The sequence below is a fragment of the Scardinius erythrophthalmus genome, assembly GCF_964197995.2.
Source record: "Scardinius erythrophthalmus genome assembly, chromosome: 12".
Lineage (NCBI taxonomy): Eukaryota > Metazoa > Chordata > Actinopteri > Cypriniformes > Leuciscidae > Scardinius > Scardinius erythrophthalmus.
In genome coordinates, this window is record NC_138232.1 from 43,261,279 (window position 1) to 43,283,028 (window position 21,750).

Sequence of the window (21,750 nt, forward strand, 5' to 3'; positions counted from 1 at the left end):
ATGCATCACTGGATTCCCTCAAATGTCAGTAAACACACACACACACACACACACACATGCAGTGACCACTGCAGTTTCTGCCCTTCAGATGAAGAACAGAGAATATGTGGATCTCAGTCCTGATCGTCAGTCCAACACTGTTCTTGATGTGATTATGCAGCTGATTCAGTAAAATGCACCCAAATACAATGTTTATAATCGGACTGAAAGCCTTCATGAGAACACCAGGATCCGGCTGAGCTTGATCTGAAGCACATCTCCATCCGACTGAAGGTGTGTAGATCTGGAATAATCCCATCAGCAGGGAAGAATTACGCATGTAAACACTTGAATCCGACTATTTTCTCAGTCCAAATATACATGTGCAAATGTGCAGTGTTGAGTTTTACGTCTTATGAATGTGTGCATGTTATTTACATCTCGTCTTATGAACTCTTTATTAAAAAAGTGTACTAATATTCTTAGGAAATATTTGCTTAGCTTTTTTTTTTAGATGCTGTTCAAAAGTTTGGGGTTCTGAAAGTCTCACCAAGACTGCATTTATTTGATCAAAAATACAGTAAAATATTCCAGTGTAAATCAGCTGTTCTCTATGTGAATATACAGTAAAGTGTAATTTATTCCTGTGATCAAAGCTGAATGTTCAGCATCATTACTCCAGTCTTCAGTGTCACATGATCCTTCAGAAATCACTCTAATATGATGATTTGATGCTCAAGAAACATGTACTGTTATTATCAGTGTTGAAAACAACTTCAGATTGTTGTGGAAACCGTCATACATTTTATTTTTCAGGATTCTTTGATGAATAGAACGTTCAAAAGAACAGCATTTATTTTAAATAGAATATTTTGTAACATTATAAATGACTTTACTGTCACTTTTGATCTATTTAATGCATCCATACTGAATAAAAGTATTAATTTCTTTAACAAAAAGAAAACCTACTGACCCCAAACTTGTCAAGTTATCCTACATTAACAGTGTCTCTCTCTGGGTGGAACACGGCACCTGACGCACATGCGCAGAAGGTTTGTTCGGAATACGTGAAATGCAATTTGTGAATCGGATTGCAACGTTATGAACAGAACTTTTAGAATCTGAAATCAGAGTGAGGAAAATTAGTGCATGCAAACATACTGATATTTTCCAGTTTCCTGCTCAATGAATGACGTTACACGAGATCTAAATAAAGAATACGAGCAAAGGCCATGTTTTCTTGGCAGTGTTGAACGGACACTACGTTTACATGCAACCAAATAATCCGTTAGTAATCGGACTGACGGCTCAATCGGACTGAAAGCCTTCATGTTACACCTTACTCGATCCGATTGAAGTTTCGATCGAAGTTTATTCCTTTTCAAGTTTATTTTATCCCATTAAATGTCGATCAGATTGAAAGGAGTGGTTTATTCCTTTTCTAATCCAATCGAGAGATTATGTAAACACTTCAACGGATTGAAAACCGAAACTGAAAGGACTGCGCATGTGCAATGACGTTGATAACATCATGACGTGACGGGCATTTTTGTGATAAATATAAGAGCACGGCACAACGGTTCATATGCTCACTGTCTCCAAATTATGACCAGAAATTGATAAATATTAAGTCTGCTGTTTAAAACAAATAAAGAACCAATGTAGGAGAATAGTTAACAAACAGTGGGAAACTCGTGCAGAGTGCGCATGTCAAAAACTCAATTCCGATTTGAATCTTGTGTTTATAAACGCGCACATCAACCCGATCACATGTTCAGTCCGACTGAAACAAAAGTTGTACATGTAAACGTAGCCAGTGTTGCTCACAAGCAGCTGATCTCCAGGACCGAGCGTTTGTCCTTGCTGTTCTCCGACAGATGTGATATCCGCGCTCCGCTGTTCTCATGTGTCGAGCTAACGGATCGCTCCACGTCCGCTTTCCCAGTGTTTTCCTCGTTGCATCCGTTCCGGAGTTCGCTCTCCTCGTTCTCTTCGACGTCGATCACCTTCAGATGCTCCTTCAGGTCCAGTTCTCTTCGAATCTCCTCGAGCGGTAGCGCAACCAATCCCGTTCCCGGTTGCTGATCGTGATTTTCCACACGTCTGGACGATCGGCACAAGGCTTTCCGGAATCCTCTTTTGAAGTTATCCGACAAGACGCCGTACAGAATGGGATTCGCGCAACTGTTAGCGTAGGAAAGAACCACGACGAAGTAATACAGGCCTCTGAACTCTCCCGGGAGAAGCACCAGCAGGTTCACGATGTTTAACACGTAAAACGGCAGCCAGCAGAACACAAACACGGCTACGACGATCACAACCATGCGCGTGATTTTGCGCTCAGACTTTCTGCGGCGGATCGACGTAGCGCGAACTTTTCGTCCGGAGCTGCGCACTTTCACAACGATTAGCAGATAGCACAAGCAGATTACCGTTAGCGGGCCGAAAAACCCGACAGTCGAAGTGTAGATTATAAACGCCGCTTTCCAAACTTCCGCCGGCTCCGGCCACACAATGCTACAATTCCCGTCGTCCTTCAAAACGCCGGCGAAAACCACAACCGGAAGAACCACCACGAAAGACACGGCCCATACGGTCGCGTTCACAGTCTTAGCCACACGAGGCTGGCGCCACCTAGAGCACTGGAGCGGATGCACTACAGCAAGATATCGGTCGATGCTCATCACCGTCAGGCAGAAGATGCTAGTAAACTGGTTAATGGCGTCCACCGTCATGACCAGACGACACATTAGCGATCCGAAGGGCCAGGAGAGCAGGCCGTTCTGCACGGCGAGAAACGGTAAACCCAGCATGAAGAGTTCGTCTGCGATGGCCAGATTGAGAATGTAAATATTCGTCACTGACTCCGCCTGGGAATATCGCAGAACGATGTGGATGACGAGAGTGTTTCCGATCAGGCCAACGACACACACCGTGATGTAGATTAGCGGGATGAGGATCCCGGCGACTCCCGGACCGTAATACACCGATCCGCTGTCGGTCCAGTTCTCACTCGGAGAGAGAAACGAAGAGGACGAGTTAATCCACAATTCTGCTTCTGTTGTGGAGGGATGTGATGTTATTCGATGAACCTCCATCGTTGTGAAAGAGCGAATGACTCTCAACAGCTGTCCATCTGATCTATGAGTGAGAGAGAATATTGGTCATTGAGTGTGAAAACAGTTAAACTCCCCCTGTAGTCAATCATTTTATCCCTTAAAACTCATCTTTGATCACCAAAATGACATATTTAAGTGTTTTTTCCTTGACTTTTTATTGTCATGCCTTAAAATATCTTGAATGTAACTCGACACCCTTGCCTTAATTAGTATGGGCGGTTCTATGAATATGCAAATGTGCCCCGCCTCCACTCACTCACTCAGCTCAGAGATCCACTGGTTGACGATCACACGTTGATCTGATTGGTTACAAGGTAGTTTGTGACGTCAGAAACACCAGCAATTTCAAAGCGTGTTTTTGAGACTGTCTTTGGTTCACTGCAGTTTTAAGGAGGAAATACTCAGCAATGCTGTCGACTTATGAGTTTACACATGGTTTGTCTTAAAGCATATTAAAAACACCACATAGACACATAAACAACATTAAAAGCTGGATTTTCACCACAGGGAGACTTTTAAAATATCAGTAAACAATCATTAAACTGTACGCTTGCAAAATATGCATATTAGTAGGCCTACCTTTTTTTTTTTTTACATTTGTTTATTGATTTTTCAGTGACATAAAATCAAGAGGTAACAATTCGGGAGTCAAAACAGTGTCAAGTACAACTGACAAGAAAAAAAAATTAAAAAAAAATGAAATCGGATAAGGAATAATAGTAATAGTAAAAAAAAAAAAAACCCAGGAACAAATAAACAGAACAAAACAAAAACACAAAATGGTCACCCACTGCAAAATAAAAGCCCAATATGTTCACTTACACAAAAATAAAAAACATCCCAGCATGCTACAAATACAAGAAAAAACTCACAATTAGTAGCAATCAGGGTGGCTACTCTGGAATAGCTGTAAAAATCAATCCCTCAACATGTGCAAAAAATGGACCCCAAGTTTTATTAAACTTTGCAAGAGAACCATGTATCGAGCACCTAACTTTCTCCAACTTCACAAACTGAAGGATGTCCCTGATCCAAGACGAGTGAGAAGGCGGCGCAGGAGACTTCCACCTCAATAAAATCAAACGTCTAGCCAATAAGGAGACAAAGGCTACAAAGTCAGATTTATATTTAGGAAGCTGCAAAGTTGGAGGTAAAACCCCAAACAAAGCGGTACATGCTGTTGGATCAAATTGAACCCCTGTACAAACAGAAATAGAATTAAATATCTGTGTCCAAAAATTAAGTAGTGAAGGGCAAGACCAAAACATATGTACATGGGTAGCTGGAGCCTGATGACATCTAATGCACATGGGATCGACATCATTATAGATTTTGGAAAGCCTAACTCGAGTGAGATGGGTACGATGTAGAATTTTGCACTGGGTCAGACCATGTCTAGCACAAATAGATGAGGAGTGAACCCGACGCAAAATGGCATCCCACAGCTCCTCCGAGATCCCCTCCCCTAGATCCTCCTCCCATTGGGTTTTAATTTTATGCTGCGGGGCAAGCTGCAAAGAATAGATAAGATTGTATAAACGTGAAATGGCACCCTTAATGGTAGGCAATGGGGTTAAAAAGGAGTCAATTAGAGAGGCCTCTGGGAGATCTGGGAAATAGGGGCTAAGATTGCGGATGAAACTACGAACTTGAAGATATCTAAAAAAATGCTGTCTAGGCAAATGGAATTTCTCGGAGAGTGGCTGGAAGGATGCAAATGTACCAGCAATATACAAGTCCCTAAATGCCTTGATGCCCCATCAATTAAGGAAGGATGAAAAACAGGGTTAGCTGATAAAGGTGCTAGGAAAGAGAAGGTATGTAGACCAAAATAGCGTCGAAATTGCTTCCAAATTTTAAAAGTGGATTTAACTAAGATATATTGCAAAAAAGGGAGGGAGAAAAACTAAGAGGAGCGTGGATGAGAGCAGTCAACGAAGCAGGTTTAACAGAAAACATCTCCATACACAACCATGTAGGAGGAACTGGTGCCCCTTCCAGAGAAATCCAAAGCTGAATTACTCTAAGGATGGAAACCCAGTAATAAAACCTCAAGTTAGGAAGGGCCAAGCCCCCAAGGGTCTTAGGTCTCTGCAACAGCTCCTTTCGCAAACGAGGGACCTTCCTGTTCCAGATAAACTCAGTGATTGATTGGTCTAATTTGTGAAAAAAAGACTGAGGGAGAAAGATAGTTATGCACTGGAAGAGATAGGACAATTTGGGGAGGATATTCATCTTAACCGAATTGACCCTGGCCACAAGGGAAAGAGGCAACAGTGACCACCGTTGAAAGTCCATCCGTATCTGATCTAACAAAGGGGCAAAATTATAATCAAACAAATCTTCAAATCGGTCTCTAATCTGGATACCAAGGTATTTAAAGCCAAATGGAACAATTTTGAATGGGAAACCCTGAGCAGCATTTTGGGCACCTTGATTTAAAGGAAACAGCTCACTCTTGTCCAAATTTAGTTTATAGCCTGAAATCTGACCAAATGAACTAAGGATGTCAAGAGCAGCTGGAAGTGAGACAGAGACATTGGACACATATAGTAATAAGTCATTGGCATAGAGGGAGACCTTCTGTTCCAGACCATATCTTGTTATTCAAGTGATGCGTGGCTCTGAACGAAGCGCAATAGCCAGAGGTTCAATAGCAACAGCAAATAAAAGAGGACTCAGAGGACAGCCCTGACAAGTGGAGCAGTGCAAAGGGAAATAATCTGAATGGGTGTCATTAGTTCTGACTGAAGCCACAGGGGATGAATAGTTAGCAACTTAATCCAAGAAATGAACTCCTGGACAAAACCAAATTTCTCCAAAGCGTAAAAAAGGTAGTTCCACTCCACTCTGTCAAAGGCCTTCTCCGCGTCTAATGAGATCACGGCTTCCGGCCCCGTTGACGTAGAAGGATTATAAACAACATTGAGAAGTCGTCTGAGATTAAAGAACCCATGTCTGTTCTGGACAAAACCTGTTTGATCAGGAGAGATTATCAAAGGCAAAACTGATTCCAGTCGCAGAGCTAATAATTTGGACAGAAGTTTTACATCAACAGATAAAAGACTAATTGGACGGTAACTTGAGCAGGACAGAGGGTCCTTATTCTTTTTTAAGAGTAATGACATGGAGGCCTGATTTAGAGTCTGAGGTAATTTAGAAAGAGTAAGAGATTCATTGAACATGTCTTTCAAAACTGGTGCTAATTTGTCAAAAAAGGTCTTGTAAAACTCGGTCGGAAAACCGTCTGGGCCTGGACACTTTCCAGACTGCATAGAAAATGTTGCCCGTTTAAGGTCATCTATGGTGATTGGGCCCTCTAACTGCTCAGCAATATCAGCATCTACCCTAACCAACTCCAGAGAGTCAAAAAAACTATCCAGGGCTGACAGATCAGACCCAACCTCTGAAGTATATAAAGAGGAGTAAAACCGTTTAAACTGATCATAATTTTTTTTTAGGATCGGTTGTGACGCCAGAAGGAGTAAGAATTTGTGGAATCTGCTGAGAGGAGGAAGCCTGTCGAAGCTGATGGGCCAAAAGTTTGGTCGCCTTATCCCCAGATTCATAATAACAATATTTAGCCTTAAAAAAGAGCTCCTCAACCTCTTTAGTAGAAAGAACATCAAATTCAGCCTGAAGAGAGAGACGATCCTTATATATGTTAGGGGATGGGGAGGAAGCATAGATATTATCAAGCTGGGAGATTCTTAACCTCAATTCCTTTAATTTTTTTTCCTTTGTTTGTTCTCATAGCTGCTGTATAAAATAATTTCACCTCTAATGTATGCTTTCCAAAAAAGGGAGGCTGAGATCCCTGGAGTTCTGTTGGTAGTAAGAAAAAAGTCTTTCAAACTGTAGCTCCAGAAGAGACACCAGACTTTAAGTTCACCTTGACAAAGTCCATTGCAGTGGCTGGGTCCTCAAAGGTGTGTGTAGCTCACCGGGAAGAGTGATCTTCAAAGTCGCGGGAAACCTCAATCCAAACTTCACTCAAGGACACGAATGTAACAGACGTTTAACGTCCGTGAATGCAGCAAGTTTCTTCGCAACTGACGAAGTATAGTCAGGAAAGAGAAACAGTCTCTTGCCTTGGTGGAGAAGAGGAGCCTTGCTGGCCCGGCTTAAAATGTCATTCCTCACGTGAAAAAAGTGCACACGAATCACAAAGGGTCGGGGGGGTTTACCATCACTGGGCTTGGATCGGAGAGTGCGATGCGCACGATCGAGCAGGGGCAACTCCTCCAGGCCGAGGGAGTCCATCAGCAGCTGAGCAATAAATTCGGTTGGACGCACACCTTCGGCCCCCTCCGGCACACCTACCAGCCGGATGTTGTTCCTCCTCGATCTACCCACCAGGTCCTCACATTTACCGGTCAGCAGTTTCAGCGTGGACACTGTTGAATCCAGTGAAGTTAGCAGGTCACTGTGGTCAGTGCACGCGCGCTGCAACTCCGTGATAACTTGATCATGGGAGCTAAGTTTTTGTTGCATCGGTTCAATTGCATGCCTAAGCTCCTTTCTTACCGAAGAAATGTCCGCTCGAAGCTCGCAAGACAGCGAGTCTATTTTGCCGCAAATGTCCCCTTTTAACTGGTCTAACATAGCCCGGAGGTGATCCAAATTGGGCGCACACTTGGGGTCCGTGACCACCTTCGGCAGAGATGCGGGCTCAGTCGAGGGAGAAGCCTTAGCACGGCCTGTGCGAGCCGAGTTTCCACGTGCAGCTGCCATTGTCGGTTGAAATTCCCCCCAAAACACACCGAAACTGACCAAGTACTTGTCACAATTGTGCACCGGCCAAATTAGTGAAAAGAAACTGTGTTAAAAAGTTAAAATAAACACAAACTCGCGGAGCAAAAGGGAGACACGTCCTACATGCTCGTTGTCCAACAGCGCCTCCCCCATATTAGTACCTTGAAGGTACATATTACCTAAAGTGCACATATTAGTGCCAAGCTTTTGTACCACTTTGTACCAGTTATCTGGTCCTCAAAACGTTAGCAAAAAAACAAAGTTTGTGGAAGTTTGTCTAACTTTTTTTTAATGTAACTACTTGTTTCAGAACGTTCAGAGAACATTCAAAAGTAACGTTCCATAATGTTTGAAGAATGATACAATGTAATGTTCCTTTAACGTTCATTAAATAAAGATTGTTTTATTGAAACATTTTTTAAAAATTGGCCGTTTTGAATGATAACTCAATCATAGATATGTATCCATACACAAAATCATCTGCTGAAGTCTACTTCATATAGATATTCATGCGTCTAACTACAGTAGCAGACACTCAGGCCCTGTTTACAGCTGGTGTTTTAATCCGTCTCTTTTGTCCACTTTCACCCACTTCTGTCCTGATTTCTTCGAGAGGAGGGTCTTTGCGTGGTTTAATGTATAGATACGTAAACATACGGAGAGCATCAGCTTTAGTTTCTGCTCTGACAGACACAAGACCCGCCGAACGCTGAGTGTGTGTTAGAAATCAGGAATGGTAAGAGAACATTGTGCTTGGAACGTTTTTCATCTTTAAACCAAACTTGGGTCTCCAGACAACAAAGTTTAGATCCCGTCTGTCTAGCAAGATTCCATAATGTTCACGCATTAGATCAGTAGTCGGAGAGAAGACGGACTTTAGTGGCTGTTCGATCACATGAGCGTTTACACTACGAAAGCAATCCAGTATAATGTGTTTCAACTCCCTCTGGAAGTGTCGAAAGTGAACAAGTTAGAAGCGTTTTAGACCCAGTTTTTTTTTCTTTCTATTTTTCTTCATTTATATAGCGCTTTTGACAGCTGTATTTACCGTCGTCCACTTGTGATCCGATCCACCAAAACGCTTCGTACAGTTTTTTTTCAACTGCATACACACATTTTCAAAACTTTGGCTTTTTTATTTTTTTATTTTTTTTTACTTTACTCACAAATCCAAGAATTTCACACACAAAATGCTAAAAGCCTCACATCTCTGACAAAATGAAGCACTGCATTCAAATGTCTTATGTTGCAACCCTGTATAAAATGCCTCATTCATTCATTCATACACATACAGTTATTTAAAACCTAAAGCGAGAATTAGTGTATGGATTTGCAGATTTGGTGTGTGGTTCTGGTGTTTAAGTGTCAGGTTTCAGAAATTGTGTGACAAGTAAGGATTTTGTGAGTAAGCAGTTAAAAAAAAAACTGTAATACACAGTGTAAACAAGGCCTCATTCGATTTAATCACGGCTTTGACTGTTCCAATATGGCGGACGGCTTACGTATTGCGGCCGCTAAATTGGAATCTATGAATATATATCTATGACCTTAATGGGATCTAAGGAAAGCAGAACATTCTTAGAACACATTTTTGTTAGCTGGGTTAGTGAATAACTCCTTTAATCCAGCAATACAGTAAAACGTACTCGGTTACTAATGTAACCTCGGTTCTCTCTAGAAGAGGGAACGAGTATTGCGTAAGGTTAGCTTACGCATCGGGAAAGTCTTCTTTCTTCGAGATCTGAAGCCAAAAAATTATCCTTAATTTTGTATACATTGTCAACGCAGTGCAGCAGCCGACAGACCTAGGCAGGCTGTATAAGCGTGCTCATTGGCTGCTCGGCGGCAACTGCTTAAGCCTATCGGTGAGCGCTCTGAACGCGGCAACCAATGAGGGCGCTTCGCGCCCTCCACACCCTTCTAACCGTCAGAATGGGTGTGGCCAGCGTGTATATATTCAGCGCTCATAGGCTAAAATTCTGGTTTTCGCAGTCTGAAGCGCAAAAGCTCGTGGCGCGACATGGCAGGTTACGCAATACTCGTTCCCTCTTCTAGAGAGAACCGAGGTTACATTAGTAACCGAGTACGTTCTCTTACGAGAGGTTCTCTCGTATTGCGTAAGTAGCTTACGCATCGGGAACCCTTTGTCAACGCCGTGTGCGCCGAGCATCCAGCCCATGAATCCCAGGGAAACCGGGGAAAACACTCTGCTGGGAAATGTGGCCGGTCGGAGAGACGGGCCAGCGCAGTCCAGGCACTTCATGCAGCATATGAAATAGAGCGGCGCGGCCGGTCTATAAACATATAACAGTACAAATAGTAGGGCCGGCAGAGCGAGCCCATACAGTACATAAGCACTCATAAGGGTAGGAGAAAAGCGACATAGTCGGTCTCACATGAAGGGAAAAATTCCCGCGCGACAGAGAATAATACGGGCGGCCAGCAGCGCGGGCCAGCACCGACAACAGCGCGTAACGGGAAATAGGAAACAGAGCGGATCAGCCGGTCTGAGTCAAACACTTCACCCTGAGTATAGTACCAGAATAGCGCCAGCATATGAACGTAGTCTGCACACGAGAAATGGGCAGAGCATACATGTCACTTATGCTGACAGTATTTTTGCCTGTAGGGCAGGAACTTCCAGGTTATAAAACCTCACGAATGTTGATGGGGAGGCCCAGCCCGCCGCCATACAAATACCGTGATTAGAAATTCCGCTGGACCAGGCCCACGACGAGGCCATGCCTCTAGTGGAGTGGGCTCTGAAGCCCAGAGGGCACTGCAGGTGTCTGGAGGCATAAGCTGCTGCTATCGCGTCCACTATCCACCTGGACAAGCTCTGTTTCGAGGCGGCAAGACCCTTGGTGCGTCCGCCGAAGGAAACAAAGAGCTGCTCTGAACGCCTGAAAGCGGCGGAGCGCGTGATGTAAACTCTCAGCGCCCGGACAGGGCATAAGAGGTTATCACTGTCCCCATTACCGGATGCTGGCAGAGCCGAGAGGGACATAACTTGTGCCCTAAACGGGGTTCCAATCGCTTTGGGGATGTAACCGTGTCTCGGTCTGAGAATGACTTTCAAGTCATTCGGCCCGAACTCAAGACATGCAGGGCAAACAGATAGCGCGTGCAAATCACCCACTCGTTTGACTGAAGACAGAGCTATCAGAAAAATGGTTTTAAGCGACAGATACTTTAGATCCGCGGATTCGAGCGGTTCAAAGGGAAAAGCCTCTAGGGCCGCTAGGACCAAGGACAGATCCCACGAGGGAACCGAGGGGGGCCGCGGGGGATTCATCCGTCTAGCTCCTCTGAGGAAGCGGATAATGAGCTCATTCCTTCCCATTGCCCGGCCGCGCGTCGTCTCAGCGAACGCTGCAATAGCGGCCACATATACTTTGAGCGTGGAAGGGGATCTGCCCTTTTCCAACAGCTCTTGTAAGAAGGAGAGCACCCGCGGGACCCCGCATGCGCGCGGATCCAAGTTTTTAGTAGCGCACCATTTAGAAAACACCGACCATTTAGACGCGTAGAGCCGTCTCGTGGAGGGGGCTCTGGACTGTGTGATCGTGTTCACGACCCCTTCTGACAGTTCAACGGGTATCCGTTGATCACCCATGCATGCAGCGACCAGCGCTCTGGATGGGGATGCCAGATCGATCCACCGGCTTGGGAGAGGAGATCCTTTCTCACCGGGATCGGCCATGGGGGTGAGTGCGACAGCCTCACTAGCTCTGGGTACCAAGTTTGGTTTTCCCATCGCGGGGCTATAAGCAGCACTGAGTGGTGCGTTTCTCTGATCCTCGAAATGACCTGTGGCAACAGGGAGATCGGAGGAAAAGCATACAGCGGGAGGCTGGGCCATGTCTGGGACAGCGCGTCCTCGCTCTTCGAATAAAACTTCGGGCATTGAGCATTGTCTTTCGACGCAAAGAGGTCGATTTCCGCTCTGCCGAATAGGCGCCAGAGAAACTGGACTGTCTGGGGGTGCAGAGACCATTCTCCCGGGGGAATGTTGTCCCTGGACAGTCTGTCTGGACCGACATTCAGGTGGCCCGGCACGTGCGCGGCTCTCAGCGAGCGCAGCGAGCGGTAAGCCCACACGAGAAGGCGTTCTGTCAGCCTGCACAGATTCCTGGATCTGACACCGCCCTGTCGGTTCACATAGGATACCACGGACGTGTTGTCCGAGCGGACTAGCACATGGTGATCCCGTATGAATGGGAGGAAGCGCCTGAGCGCGTTCTCAACCGCTATCATCTCCAAACAGTTTATGTGGAGGCATTTTTCCCGGTCTGACCACAGGCCAAAAGCCGGTTTGCCCTCGAACAGAGCGCCCCAGCCTGAGGTGGAAGCGTCCGTCGAGATAACTTTGCGGTGTGAGATAGCTCCCATTGTCACTCCCCGCTGGTACCAGTCGGCCGCTAACCAGGGCTTCAGAGCTGAAACGCAGCTCTGATTCACTCTGATGCGGATACCGCCGGAAGCCCATGCTCTGTGAGGCACTCGGGCATTCAGCCAGCATTGTAGCGGGCGCATTCGTAAAAGACCCAGCCGAAGCACTGTTGCGGCTGAGGCCATACAACCTAGTAACCTCTGAAATGTTTTGAGAGGTACGGTGCTGCCCGGCCGAAGGGACGCGGCCAGGCGTCGAATGCAGCGCGCGCGCTGTGTCGACAGGCGGGCCGTGTACTGATATACCGGACCGTCGAAGGCGAATCTCAAGAATGGCCTGTGACGGGGTATTATCAGGATCTGAAAAGCACGCGTCTTTTAGACCGAGAGATATAAACCAGTCCCTCGGGCGAATTTGCGCGAGAATTTGTCTGGTTGTGAGCATTTTGAACGGTCTTCTCATAAGAGCCTCGTTCAAACGTCTCAGATCCAAAATTGGTCTGAGAGCTCCGTCCTTCTTGGGAACGAGGAAATAACGGCTGTAAAAGCCTGACTCGCTCATGGAAGGGGAAACCGGTTCTATAGCCCTTTTGCACAGAAGTGTAGCTATTTCTGCTCGAAGTAGATGTGCTACTTCCCCATTCACTCTGGTCTCGATACGCGCTTGAAAGTGCGGAGGGCGGCGAGCGAACTGCAGAGTATAGCCCTGTTTTACTGTGCTTAGCACCCGTTCTGATGCGCCTGGAATAGTTTCCCACGCTTTTGCGTGTGCAGCCAGGGGCAGAATGGCCTCCGGGCTCCGATCGCCGCGCATCGCGGGCTCGAGAGCTCGAAACGGAGGGGCGGGCGCGGCGCGCGCGCTCTTGGTGCTTAGATACGGCGGATCGCACGCAGCGATAGCTGGCCGTTTTACACACAGTGTCCCGGTGGCTTTAGACGGGGAACATAAAGTGTGAGGCGCGACGCGCGATGGCGGCGTCGGGGGTGAAAATGTTCGTTAGTATGTGTGAGCGCTCGAGGGCGGGCACAGGAGTTACATTCAGGGGCGAGCGCGGCGCGGGCGCGGCGCGCGCGCTCTTGCTGGGTTAGATACGGCGGATCGCACGTAGCGATAGCTGGCCGTTTTACACACAGTGTCCCGGTGGCTTTGGACGGGGAACATATAGTGTGAGGCGCGAAAATGTAGTTAGTATGTGTGAGCACTCGAGGGCGGGCACAGGACTCACATTTAAAACATGACCGGTCGTGCGAGGCCGTGTGACAGAGCGGGCAGTGAGTAGGTGTGGGCACGGAGAAGTGGACACGTGACCTACTTTTAACACTAAAGCGGCTTTTGCCTGCTTCATGAGAGTGGGCTCTGTGAGAGACACGGGATGTATAGTGCTTGTGTACAGGGGTGAGCACAGAACGTGGGCACATTCACTGTACTAGAAACACATACGGCGTCAGCCGTGCAACCAGACATTATGCTCTTTTGAAATTTTTCTGGGTTGCCGTGAGAACGGCGGATGCGCGCAGGCGAGCAGGTAGATACCGGCTCGTTGACTGCGGGGTAAACAGCTGCAGTAGCCGTGGCAACGGGGACTGACAGAGCGTTAAGCTTCGACGGTGGTCCAGCCGCAGGGCTGCGGGATTTAACCGTCTTTTCTTCTCTCGTGTTTAGACGCTCAAAAATACTCGAGCACCCTGAGAAGGTGTGGTGCGAGAGGCGGGTTCGCTTTCTGTAAGTAAGAAAGACTGGCCATGAGCTCGGAGAAGCAAGCAGCATAAATTTTATTTTCCCCGAGAGCTGGGATCGAACGCGGGTCTCTCGCATGAAAGCGTATGATTCTGCCACTGAGCCACAGGGGAAACACATAAGCTTTTCAGTTAGCGCGAGCATATAAAAAGCGACCTCATGTGTCGCGTCGGCGTTTGTTTGCAGGCGAGCGTGTGTTTAAAACAGGCTCGTTTACTGCAATAGTAATATTTCCAGTCGCCTGAACTTAAGAAGGGGACTGAGAAATGTGTGAGGATTGGCTGTTGTCCAGCCGTAGCGAGACTAACACACTCTCTTCTCTTTTCGCCGGTGAGTGAGGCGCGCACGCTGAACGCTGCTCGTGACCGTTTGCATTGTCATCCCTTGAACGGCGCAATCTGCGCGGCCCAACGAGGGAGAGAGCGGGCTTGTTTTCTGTATGTAAGAAAAACTGGCCGCGAGCTCGGAGAAGCGAACAGCATAAACTTTAACTGCCGCGAGAGCGGGGACCGAACCCCGGTCTCTAGCTTGACAGTCTAGGATTCCGCCACTGAGCCACAGGGGAGAATACATTAGTATCATGTCTTGTGACAGCGTTTGCTTGCAGGCGAGCGTGTATTTATAACAGGCTCGTATACTGCAATAGTAACAATTCCAGTCGCCTGAACTTAAGAGGGGACTGAGAAATGTGTGAGAATGGAGGTTATAGTCCAGGCCACGGCGGGACGAAAACACTCTGTTCCCCTTTCACCGGTGACGCGCGAGGATGGAGTAGCTTTCTTGTAACGTAAAGAGAGCTCAGACCGTCCGCTCCTGCCATCCCTTGTGAGCGGCGCAGTTTGCGCGGCTCGAACAGAGGGAGAGGAAACTCGCTCCGAGACCGTCCGCTCCTGCCATCCCTCGTGAGCGGCGTATTGCACGGCTCGAACAGAGGGAGAGGAAACTCGCTCCGAGACCGTCCGCTTCTGCCATCCCTCGTGAGCGGCTCAGTTTGCGCGGCTCGAACAGAGGGAGAGGAAACTCGCTCCGAGACCGTCCGCTCCTGCCATCCCTCGTGAGCGGCGTATTGTGCGGCTCGAACAGAGGGAGAGGAAACTCGCTCCGAGACCGTCCGCTCCTGCCATCCCTCGTGAGCGGCGTATTGCACGGCTCGAACAGAGGGAGAGGAAACTCGCTCCGAGACCGTCCGCTTCTGCCATCCCTCGTGAGCGGCTCAGTTTGCGCGGCTCGAACAGAGGGAGAGGAAACTCGCTCCGAGACCGTCCGCTTCTGCCATCCCTTGTGAGCGGCGTATTGCACGGCTCGAACAGAGGGAGAGTACGGGTATCTATCACATTCGCCTCATCTCCTGACGCGGCGGCGGCGCGGGCAGAGCCGGCGGTTGAGCGGCCGGGAGGGAGAGGGCGAGAGAGAGCTCGAGGGAGAGGTTCCGGCGAGCTCCTCAGTCACAACAGTCTCCGGTGGTCGCTGCGAGCGGCGCTTCTTATTGCGCGGCCCGGCAGGGACAGGCGGAGCGACAGCTTGGTCGAAAGCTTCAAGTCGAGCCCGCAGGGTCGACATTGAAAACTCTTCGCACTCGGAGAGTGCGGTGGCGGCGTGCCCGCGGCCCAGGCGGAGAGCGCAGAGGTGGCGGTCTCCGTTGCTGAGCGGGGCGCGGCACGAGCCGCAAAAACGAGGCGTTTTTACAAAAACGCCTCGTGCTCTTTTAGAGTACACACAGAAACAGTAATAATGTAAAGGATATGTCGCCGGATAGCGTAGCAGGCACGGATGGCTGAAGGCGGCGAAGACGGCCGGCTTCCTCAGGCGCTGTCCTAAGCTTGCTGGTCGCTGGTTTCAACGGCGGCGGCTCTCAAGATCCAGCGATGCGAAGAGCGTCGCTGAAGACAAGAAAAATCAGAATTTTAGCCTATGAGCGCTGAATATATACACGCTGGCCACACCCATTCTGACGGTTAGAAGGGTGTGGAGGGCGCGAAGCGCCCTCATTGGTTGCCGCGTTCAGAGCGCTCACCGATAGGCTTAAGCAGTTGCCGCCGAGCAGCCAATGAGCACGCTTATACAGCCTGCCTAGGTCTGTCGGCTGCTGCACTGCGTTGACAATGTATACAAAATTAAGGATAATTTTTTGGCTTCAGATCTCGAAGAAAGAAGACTTTCCCGATGCGTAAGCTAACCTTACGCAATACGAGAGACCTCTCGAAAGAGAACACAAGACTTAAATGTTTCCTGTCATCTTAATGGTGGTTGTAAATAATGACTGAATTGAGCGCAGCGGCACGTCTTCGGTAGGCTACGTGATCTCGCGTTTCTGGACCCCGACCGGGTCTCAACGAGCGCCGGGGTGATTAAAGAAAGGCCTGTGATTATGGATGATGTTCTGTCAGGTACCGTTTGGTGACGTTTACTCACCGTCTCTTATAACACGGGATAATTATCGGCGGCAGCGGCGCAGACGGACGTGTCTCGAGGTGAAAACACTCCATTAGGAGCTCAGGAAGAAAACACTGGCTTTTTGTATAGTCAGAGATTTAACATTGGCTATAGATCAAGTCTCGATGTCTGATTGTCATCCTCTGACTGAGCGACACCAATTATGAGCATCTGGACGCTGAAATCAAAGGCACTGCATCATTATTTTGCCTCATGTTCTGGTCTATTGCGATGCTGCTGCTTTTGGAGACGCTCTCAAACGTCTCAAACAGACTTGCCACAAAAATATAATAAATCATGAGCACTTTGATCAGTCATTTGATCATATCAATGCATATTTATGTCATAATATAACTGTATTGTGAACTTTAGGGTGAGTCGAGACACACTTAAACAAAGTAAAATAAGTCAATTTTGAAAGTCCATGCCCACAGTACAGACAAACATTTGAGAAACATCATGTGAACATAAATCACAGATTGCATAAGGACTGATGATTGTGTTTGTGTGGATCTCTCATGCGTCAGACTGTTTTCCTCTTTCCGCAGGTAAAAGTCACCGAGCTTCACCTCTTCCATCCATTACGGTCTGAACGCTCTTGCTATAATTCACTCCTGAGTTCTGTGCATTATTATCTTTACTGACATTTACCACCAAAAAGAGATGCAGAGACGCCTCGTTTGATGATGCGGTTTAGGTTTTTAATGCGCACACACACACACACACACACACACACAGAGAGAGAGTTCAATATGGGCTCGGCTCTTTGTTGCCTGGGCAGCGTCTGAAAGACCATAAAAGAATAAAGGACAAAAGAAAACACTCTCACACACACACACACACACACACACACACACACACACACACTCACACACACACACACACACACACACACACACACACACACACACACACACACTCACACTCACACACACACACACACACACACACACACACACACACACACACACACAGGCTGAGGAATGTGTGTGAGTGAGATTAGACCCGTTCATTATCTGAGCACAATGACTGTCGATGAAACAGTTAAAGACTAAAGAGAGCAGGAGGCTTTAGTGCTGCATTAGCAGGTGTGTGTGTGTGTGTGTGTGTGTGTGTGTGTGTGTGTGTGTGTGTGTGTGTGTGTGTGTGTGTGTGTGTTTCAGAGGGGGTTATGCTGATTCTGTGCTGGTCAAGATATTCTACAATAATGTCTTCCACCACAAACGTTCATGTTTTACTGTGCATGTCCATCAGACGCTCTCGTCCTGCACACTAGCATTAAAGAGTTTGAGGTCAGTAAGAATTTTAAAAGAAATTATTGCTTTTATTCAGCAATAATTCTTGTATTAAATTGATGAAAAGTGACATTAAAGACATTTATAATGTTACAAAAATTCTCTCTCTCTCTCTCTCTCTCTCTCTCTCTCTCTCTCTCTCTCTCTCTCTCTCTCTCTCTCTCTCTCTCTCTCACACACACACACACACACACAGTGATTTTGTCACCCAAACTCAGTCCAAATATTTGCATTACATTTTGAAATTGTAATTTTTTTATGTTCTCTTGTTTATGTTAAACAAGTATTTGAACTTGATGAACGTCCAACTGAAATGTTTCGGAAAAACACTCCATGAATGATATAAATAATGTTTTTGTGCTAATGTTTTGATTATTAACATTATTATAGACCAGAGAACTTGAACAAAGAACTTTTGATCGTAACTTAGAGAAAACCTTGACGTTCTGTTAGTTGTTTGCTGGGAATGTCTTGGATTGAGATTAAACCACTGTTGAATTTTGTCTTAGTTTTGAAAATCAAATCAATGTTGATTTTTTAACTGGGTGAAATAAATTTCAACATTGATTTATAAGTATTTTCATAACCTTTTAGGTTAACATTTAGCATTAACATTAAACTGACATAATTGGGAGCATATTTCAGTGTTGGTGTACGTGCTAAAACACAACAAGACATCAACACTGACTCGATTTACGGTCTTAATTTGTGTTCCTGCTCGTATTGTTGAATCAATAATTCATCAGTGACGTTATTCTACAGAAATAAATGTCTTTATAATCTTGCGCTCCCCCTCAGAAACGACTTTCCTTCTGCTGAAATCATCAATCACTCTTATTGATTAACCACCTTTACACAATTAATCATGGAGAAAATCTCAGAAGTCCCATTTATTCTCATTTAATATTCTGATTTATTCAGAAATGTGTCACATTACAGAAGAAAAATGGCCAAATGTTGATATAGCGTTCGATCAGTGTCATCTGGTCTTTAATAACATTCTCAAAACGCTAGAACAAAAACATTATTTATACATTGTTCATGGAACGTTTTTCTGAAACGTTTTAGTTGGACGTTCATCTAATGTTTTTTGAAGGGGTGGTTGATTATGATTTGACTTCTCTAACTTTAGTTAGTGTGTAATGTTGCTGTTTGAGCATAATCAACATCTGCAAAGTTACAACGCTCAAAGTTCAGAGCAAAGGGAGATATTTGCTTTTACAGAAATAGTTTTTTAAGGACTACAACAAACGGCTGGTAGAGACTACACCACATTCCTCCCGGGTTAGTGACATCACCAACTCTAGAATTTACATAAACCCCGCCCCCGGAACACGATTTATAGATTATCATGGAATATGCTGATCAATGACTAGAAGATAACTACACATAACTTCATCTTTGTCCGACTCCGGTTTGAACATAAAAGGCTAAAAGTGTTTGAAATGTTCAGTGCGTTCACACACACACACACACACACACACACACACACACACACACACAAGCTCCTGAAGCTCCGCCCCCTGTGCCGGGAGCAGCAGCTCATTTGCATTTAAAGGGACACACACAAAACGGTGTGTTTTTGCTCACCCTCAAAAAGTGACAATTTTAACATGTGATATAAAAATATCTGTGGGGTATTTAGAGCTGAAACTTCACACACACACTCAGACGTCAGAGACTTATTTTACATCTTGTGAAAAGAGCATTATACCAGCGCTTTAAAGTGTTACTGATTCAGAGAAAATTCAAAAGTAATGGATGGAATGTAACAAAAAAAAGGAATGTTCCACTAGGTATATGTTCGTATAACCAAAAACATCATTTTAAAAGTGTTTTTTTATGGATGTTTTGAACATTCAGAGAACATATAAAAGTAACGGATGCAATGTAAAAAAATAAAAATAAATTCATAACTTAAAGGCACACTATATAATTTTTTGCCACTATAGATGTCGATTATTTAAAATAAAGGCGTAGGTGATTTCGGCTCAAAGGCAGTGGAGCTTTTATTATTATGTGTTTAGATATATTTGAGTGTGTTGAAAGTTCTGTTATAATGCTACTCATTGTAAAACATGGTAAATCAAGAAAACGAGATTTAAACAAAAAGACAATGACTCGTTTTCTGTCGATGAATGTAGCCAAACAGTTGCTCACCTGTCTAATAAAACACAAAATATAGTAAAGCGTCTTCGGTGTTTCCATGGTTTCTACAAAATAAAACCGGAAATCGAGGGTAACGCGGGTATGATGTCATTGATAGGCGACGCACGGTCCGTGTCGTGGTTAAAATTGCATATTTCTCTGGATTAAAACATTCTAGGAAACATTTAGGACAATGTAAGTACACAAATCAACAAAATATATAACAGTGCTCTAATGGTTTTTGGATATTTTGATCCAACAATCTTACATAGTGTGCCTTTAATGCTCTTGCAAAAAATGTTTTTAAAATCTTTTTTTGATGGATGTTTTGAACATTCAGAGAACTTACAAAAGTAACAGATGGAATGTAACCACCAAAACTTAATGGGAACGTTAGCAAAACGTTCCTATCACAGTTTTTATTGCTGAACTGAATGGAGTTTGAGGGCCGATAAAACAGAACAAAACAGCCGAGCCGCCCGTCGAGATGAAATCAGTGGCTCATCAGTGTGTGCGGATCGCAGATTTATTGCAGCTCTTCGTCCTCCATCGCTCACAGCGGATCGAGCGCCGGCAGTGTGAACAGCTGTGCAGGTTAATGTGGATTAATGGCACCTCTGGGAACAAAAGATCCTGCCATTTTGATCTCACTCAGTCTAATGCCATTGAAAACCCTTTTCACGCAAACCACAAACAGCTGCACGGCACGCCAGCGCATTCAAACCGGTGCAATTAATGAGCATTCATCGCACATAAAACATTTCATCTCCGTGTGGGAATTAAGTGCATCTATCTATAGTGGATATGCTGACTCTAAATTCACATGCAAATGCGTCTCCCTAGTTTTTCCCCACGTTTAAACAAATAATCCTGCTTTTAAAGGAATCCTCCAGGTGACATGCTGTCGTTTACCACAGAAAGTCATTTCATTTGCACAAGCACAATCCTGTTCACAGTAATTAAAAATAAAGAGTCTGTGACTCGAGCAGAATAAACTCTGCAATAATAAAACCTCCTCTGCAACTCCTGTCAGAACTTGGCAAAACTTGTGTGTAATCAGAAGGTTAGACTATTTAAAGCTCAAAAAATAAACATTTGTGTGCAGAAAAGTGATTTACATGTAACTTTTCTTCATCTACACCCTCTGGAACGTCTTAGTTTTAATCATAAGTGCTCTTGAACATATGGACACCGATGCTTTCCATCGCACTAAAGCTTATAGTGGACAAACGTTCTTCACACCAAGAAGAAATGTCTGTTTTAAACTGATCAATGAAAACGGTTCTTCTAATGAATCACTGTTAAAAACAAACACGTGAAACGTCTTCTGCATTTATATGATTGTACACAGAAATAAATGCACATGGAGTAATGCTGCAGCCATGTAGAAGTTTCTGTTTTCACTTCAGCATCAAACAACAGCGTCTTTATCACTCACACAAGATTATATCTATTTAAATCCTTGCAATGAATCATTTCAGATTACCATAATATCTCAAAGTAACATGTAGACTCACCGTTGATAGACTTCACCTCGTGTGTGTGTGTGTCCTGTACACCTGTACGAGCGACTCTGAAGAAATCAGACGCAGCACGAGGACACACAGCCAGTGGCGGATTTAGCAAATCGGGGGCCCAAGGCAAGGTAGAGCTATGGGCCCCCTCCCCATCCAATCTTTAAAAGAGAGCGAAAAAAATATGTATGGACTGAATGGTGGATAGGCAGGTAAAGCTAATCTACGGGGATGTAAAGGTTAGAGAGGAGAAAAAACGTCCCCTTTAAACCCTGCATACACTTCTTTACTCCTAAACAGAAACATGTTACAATGTTTAGCCTACATGGTACAATTTCTGGTAAGCTATGTTTTTTTGTTTTTTTTTTGCTTGACAA

General features: G+C 45.4%; 2 protein-coding genes across 2 annotated transcripts in view; one reads left to right on the top strand and one right to left on the bottom strand.

Moving 5' to 3' along the window:
• Positions 1 to 955, top strand: part of LOC308699781 (protein CutA homolog) — a 12,295-nt gene extending 11,340 nt beyond the window's left edge. Inside the window, exon 8 of the mRNA XM_081380778.1 lies at positions 1 to 955. This exon is cut by the window's left edge and continues 525 nt beyond it. The gene's annotated coding sequence lies outside the window, so the exon portion shown is untranslated.
• A 748-nt stretch (positions 956 to 1,703) lies between these two features.
• On the bottom strand, positions 1,704 to 21,534 carry LOC308699782 (somatostatin receptor 3). The gene is made up of 2 exons (XM_081380779.1): positions 21,377 to 21,534; positions 1,704 to 3,120 (listed from the first exon to the last, which is right to left on the bottom strand). The coding sequence occupies exon 2, from the start codon at positions 3,075 to 3,077 to the stop codon at positions 1,803 to 1,805; it is 1,275 nt and encodes a 424-aa protein (XP_081236905.1). The 5' UTR covers positions 3,078 to 3,120; positions 21,377 to 21,534; the 3' UTR covers positions 1,704 to 1,802.
• Between the last annotated feature and the right edge of the window lie 216 nt (positions 21,535 to 21,750).

Bases quoted from the DNA above. Each gene is read 5' to 3' on its own strand.
- LOC308699782 (XM_081380779.1), bottom strand. From the start codon at position 3,077: ATGGAGGTTCATCGAATAACATCACATCCCTCCACAACAGAAGCAGAA.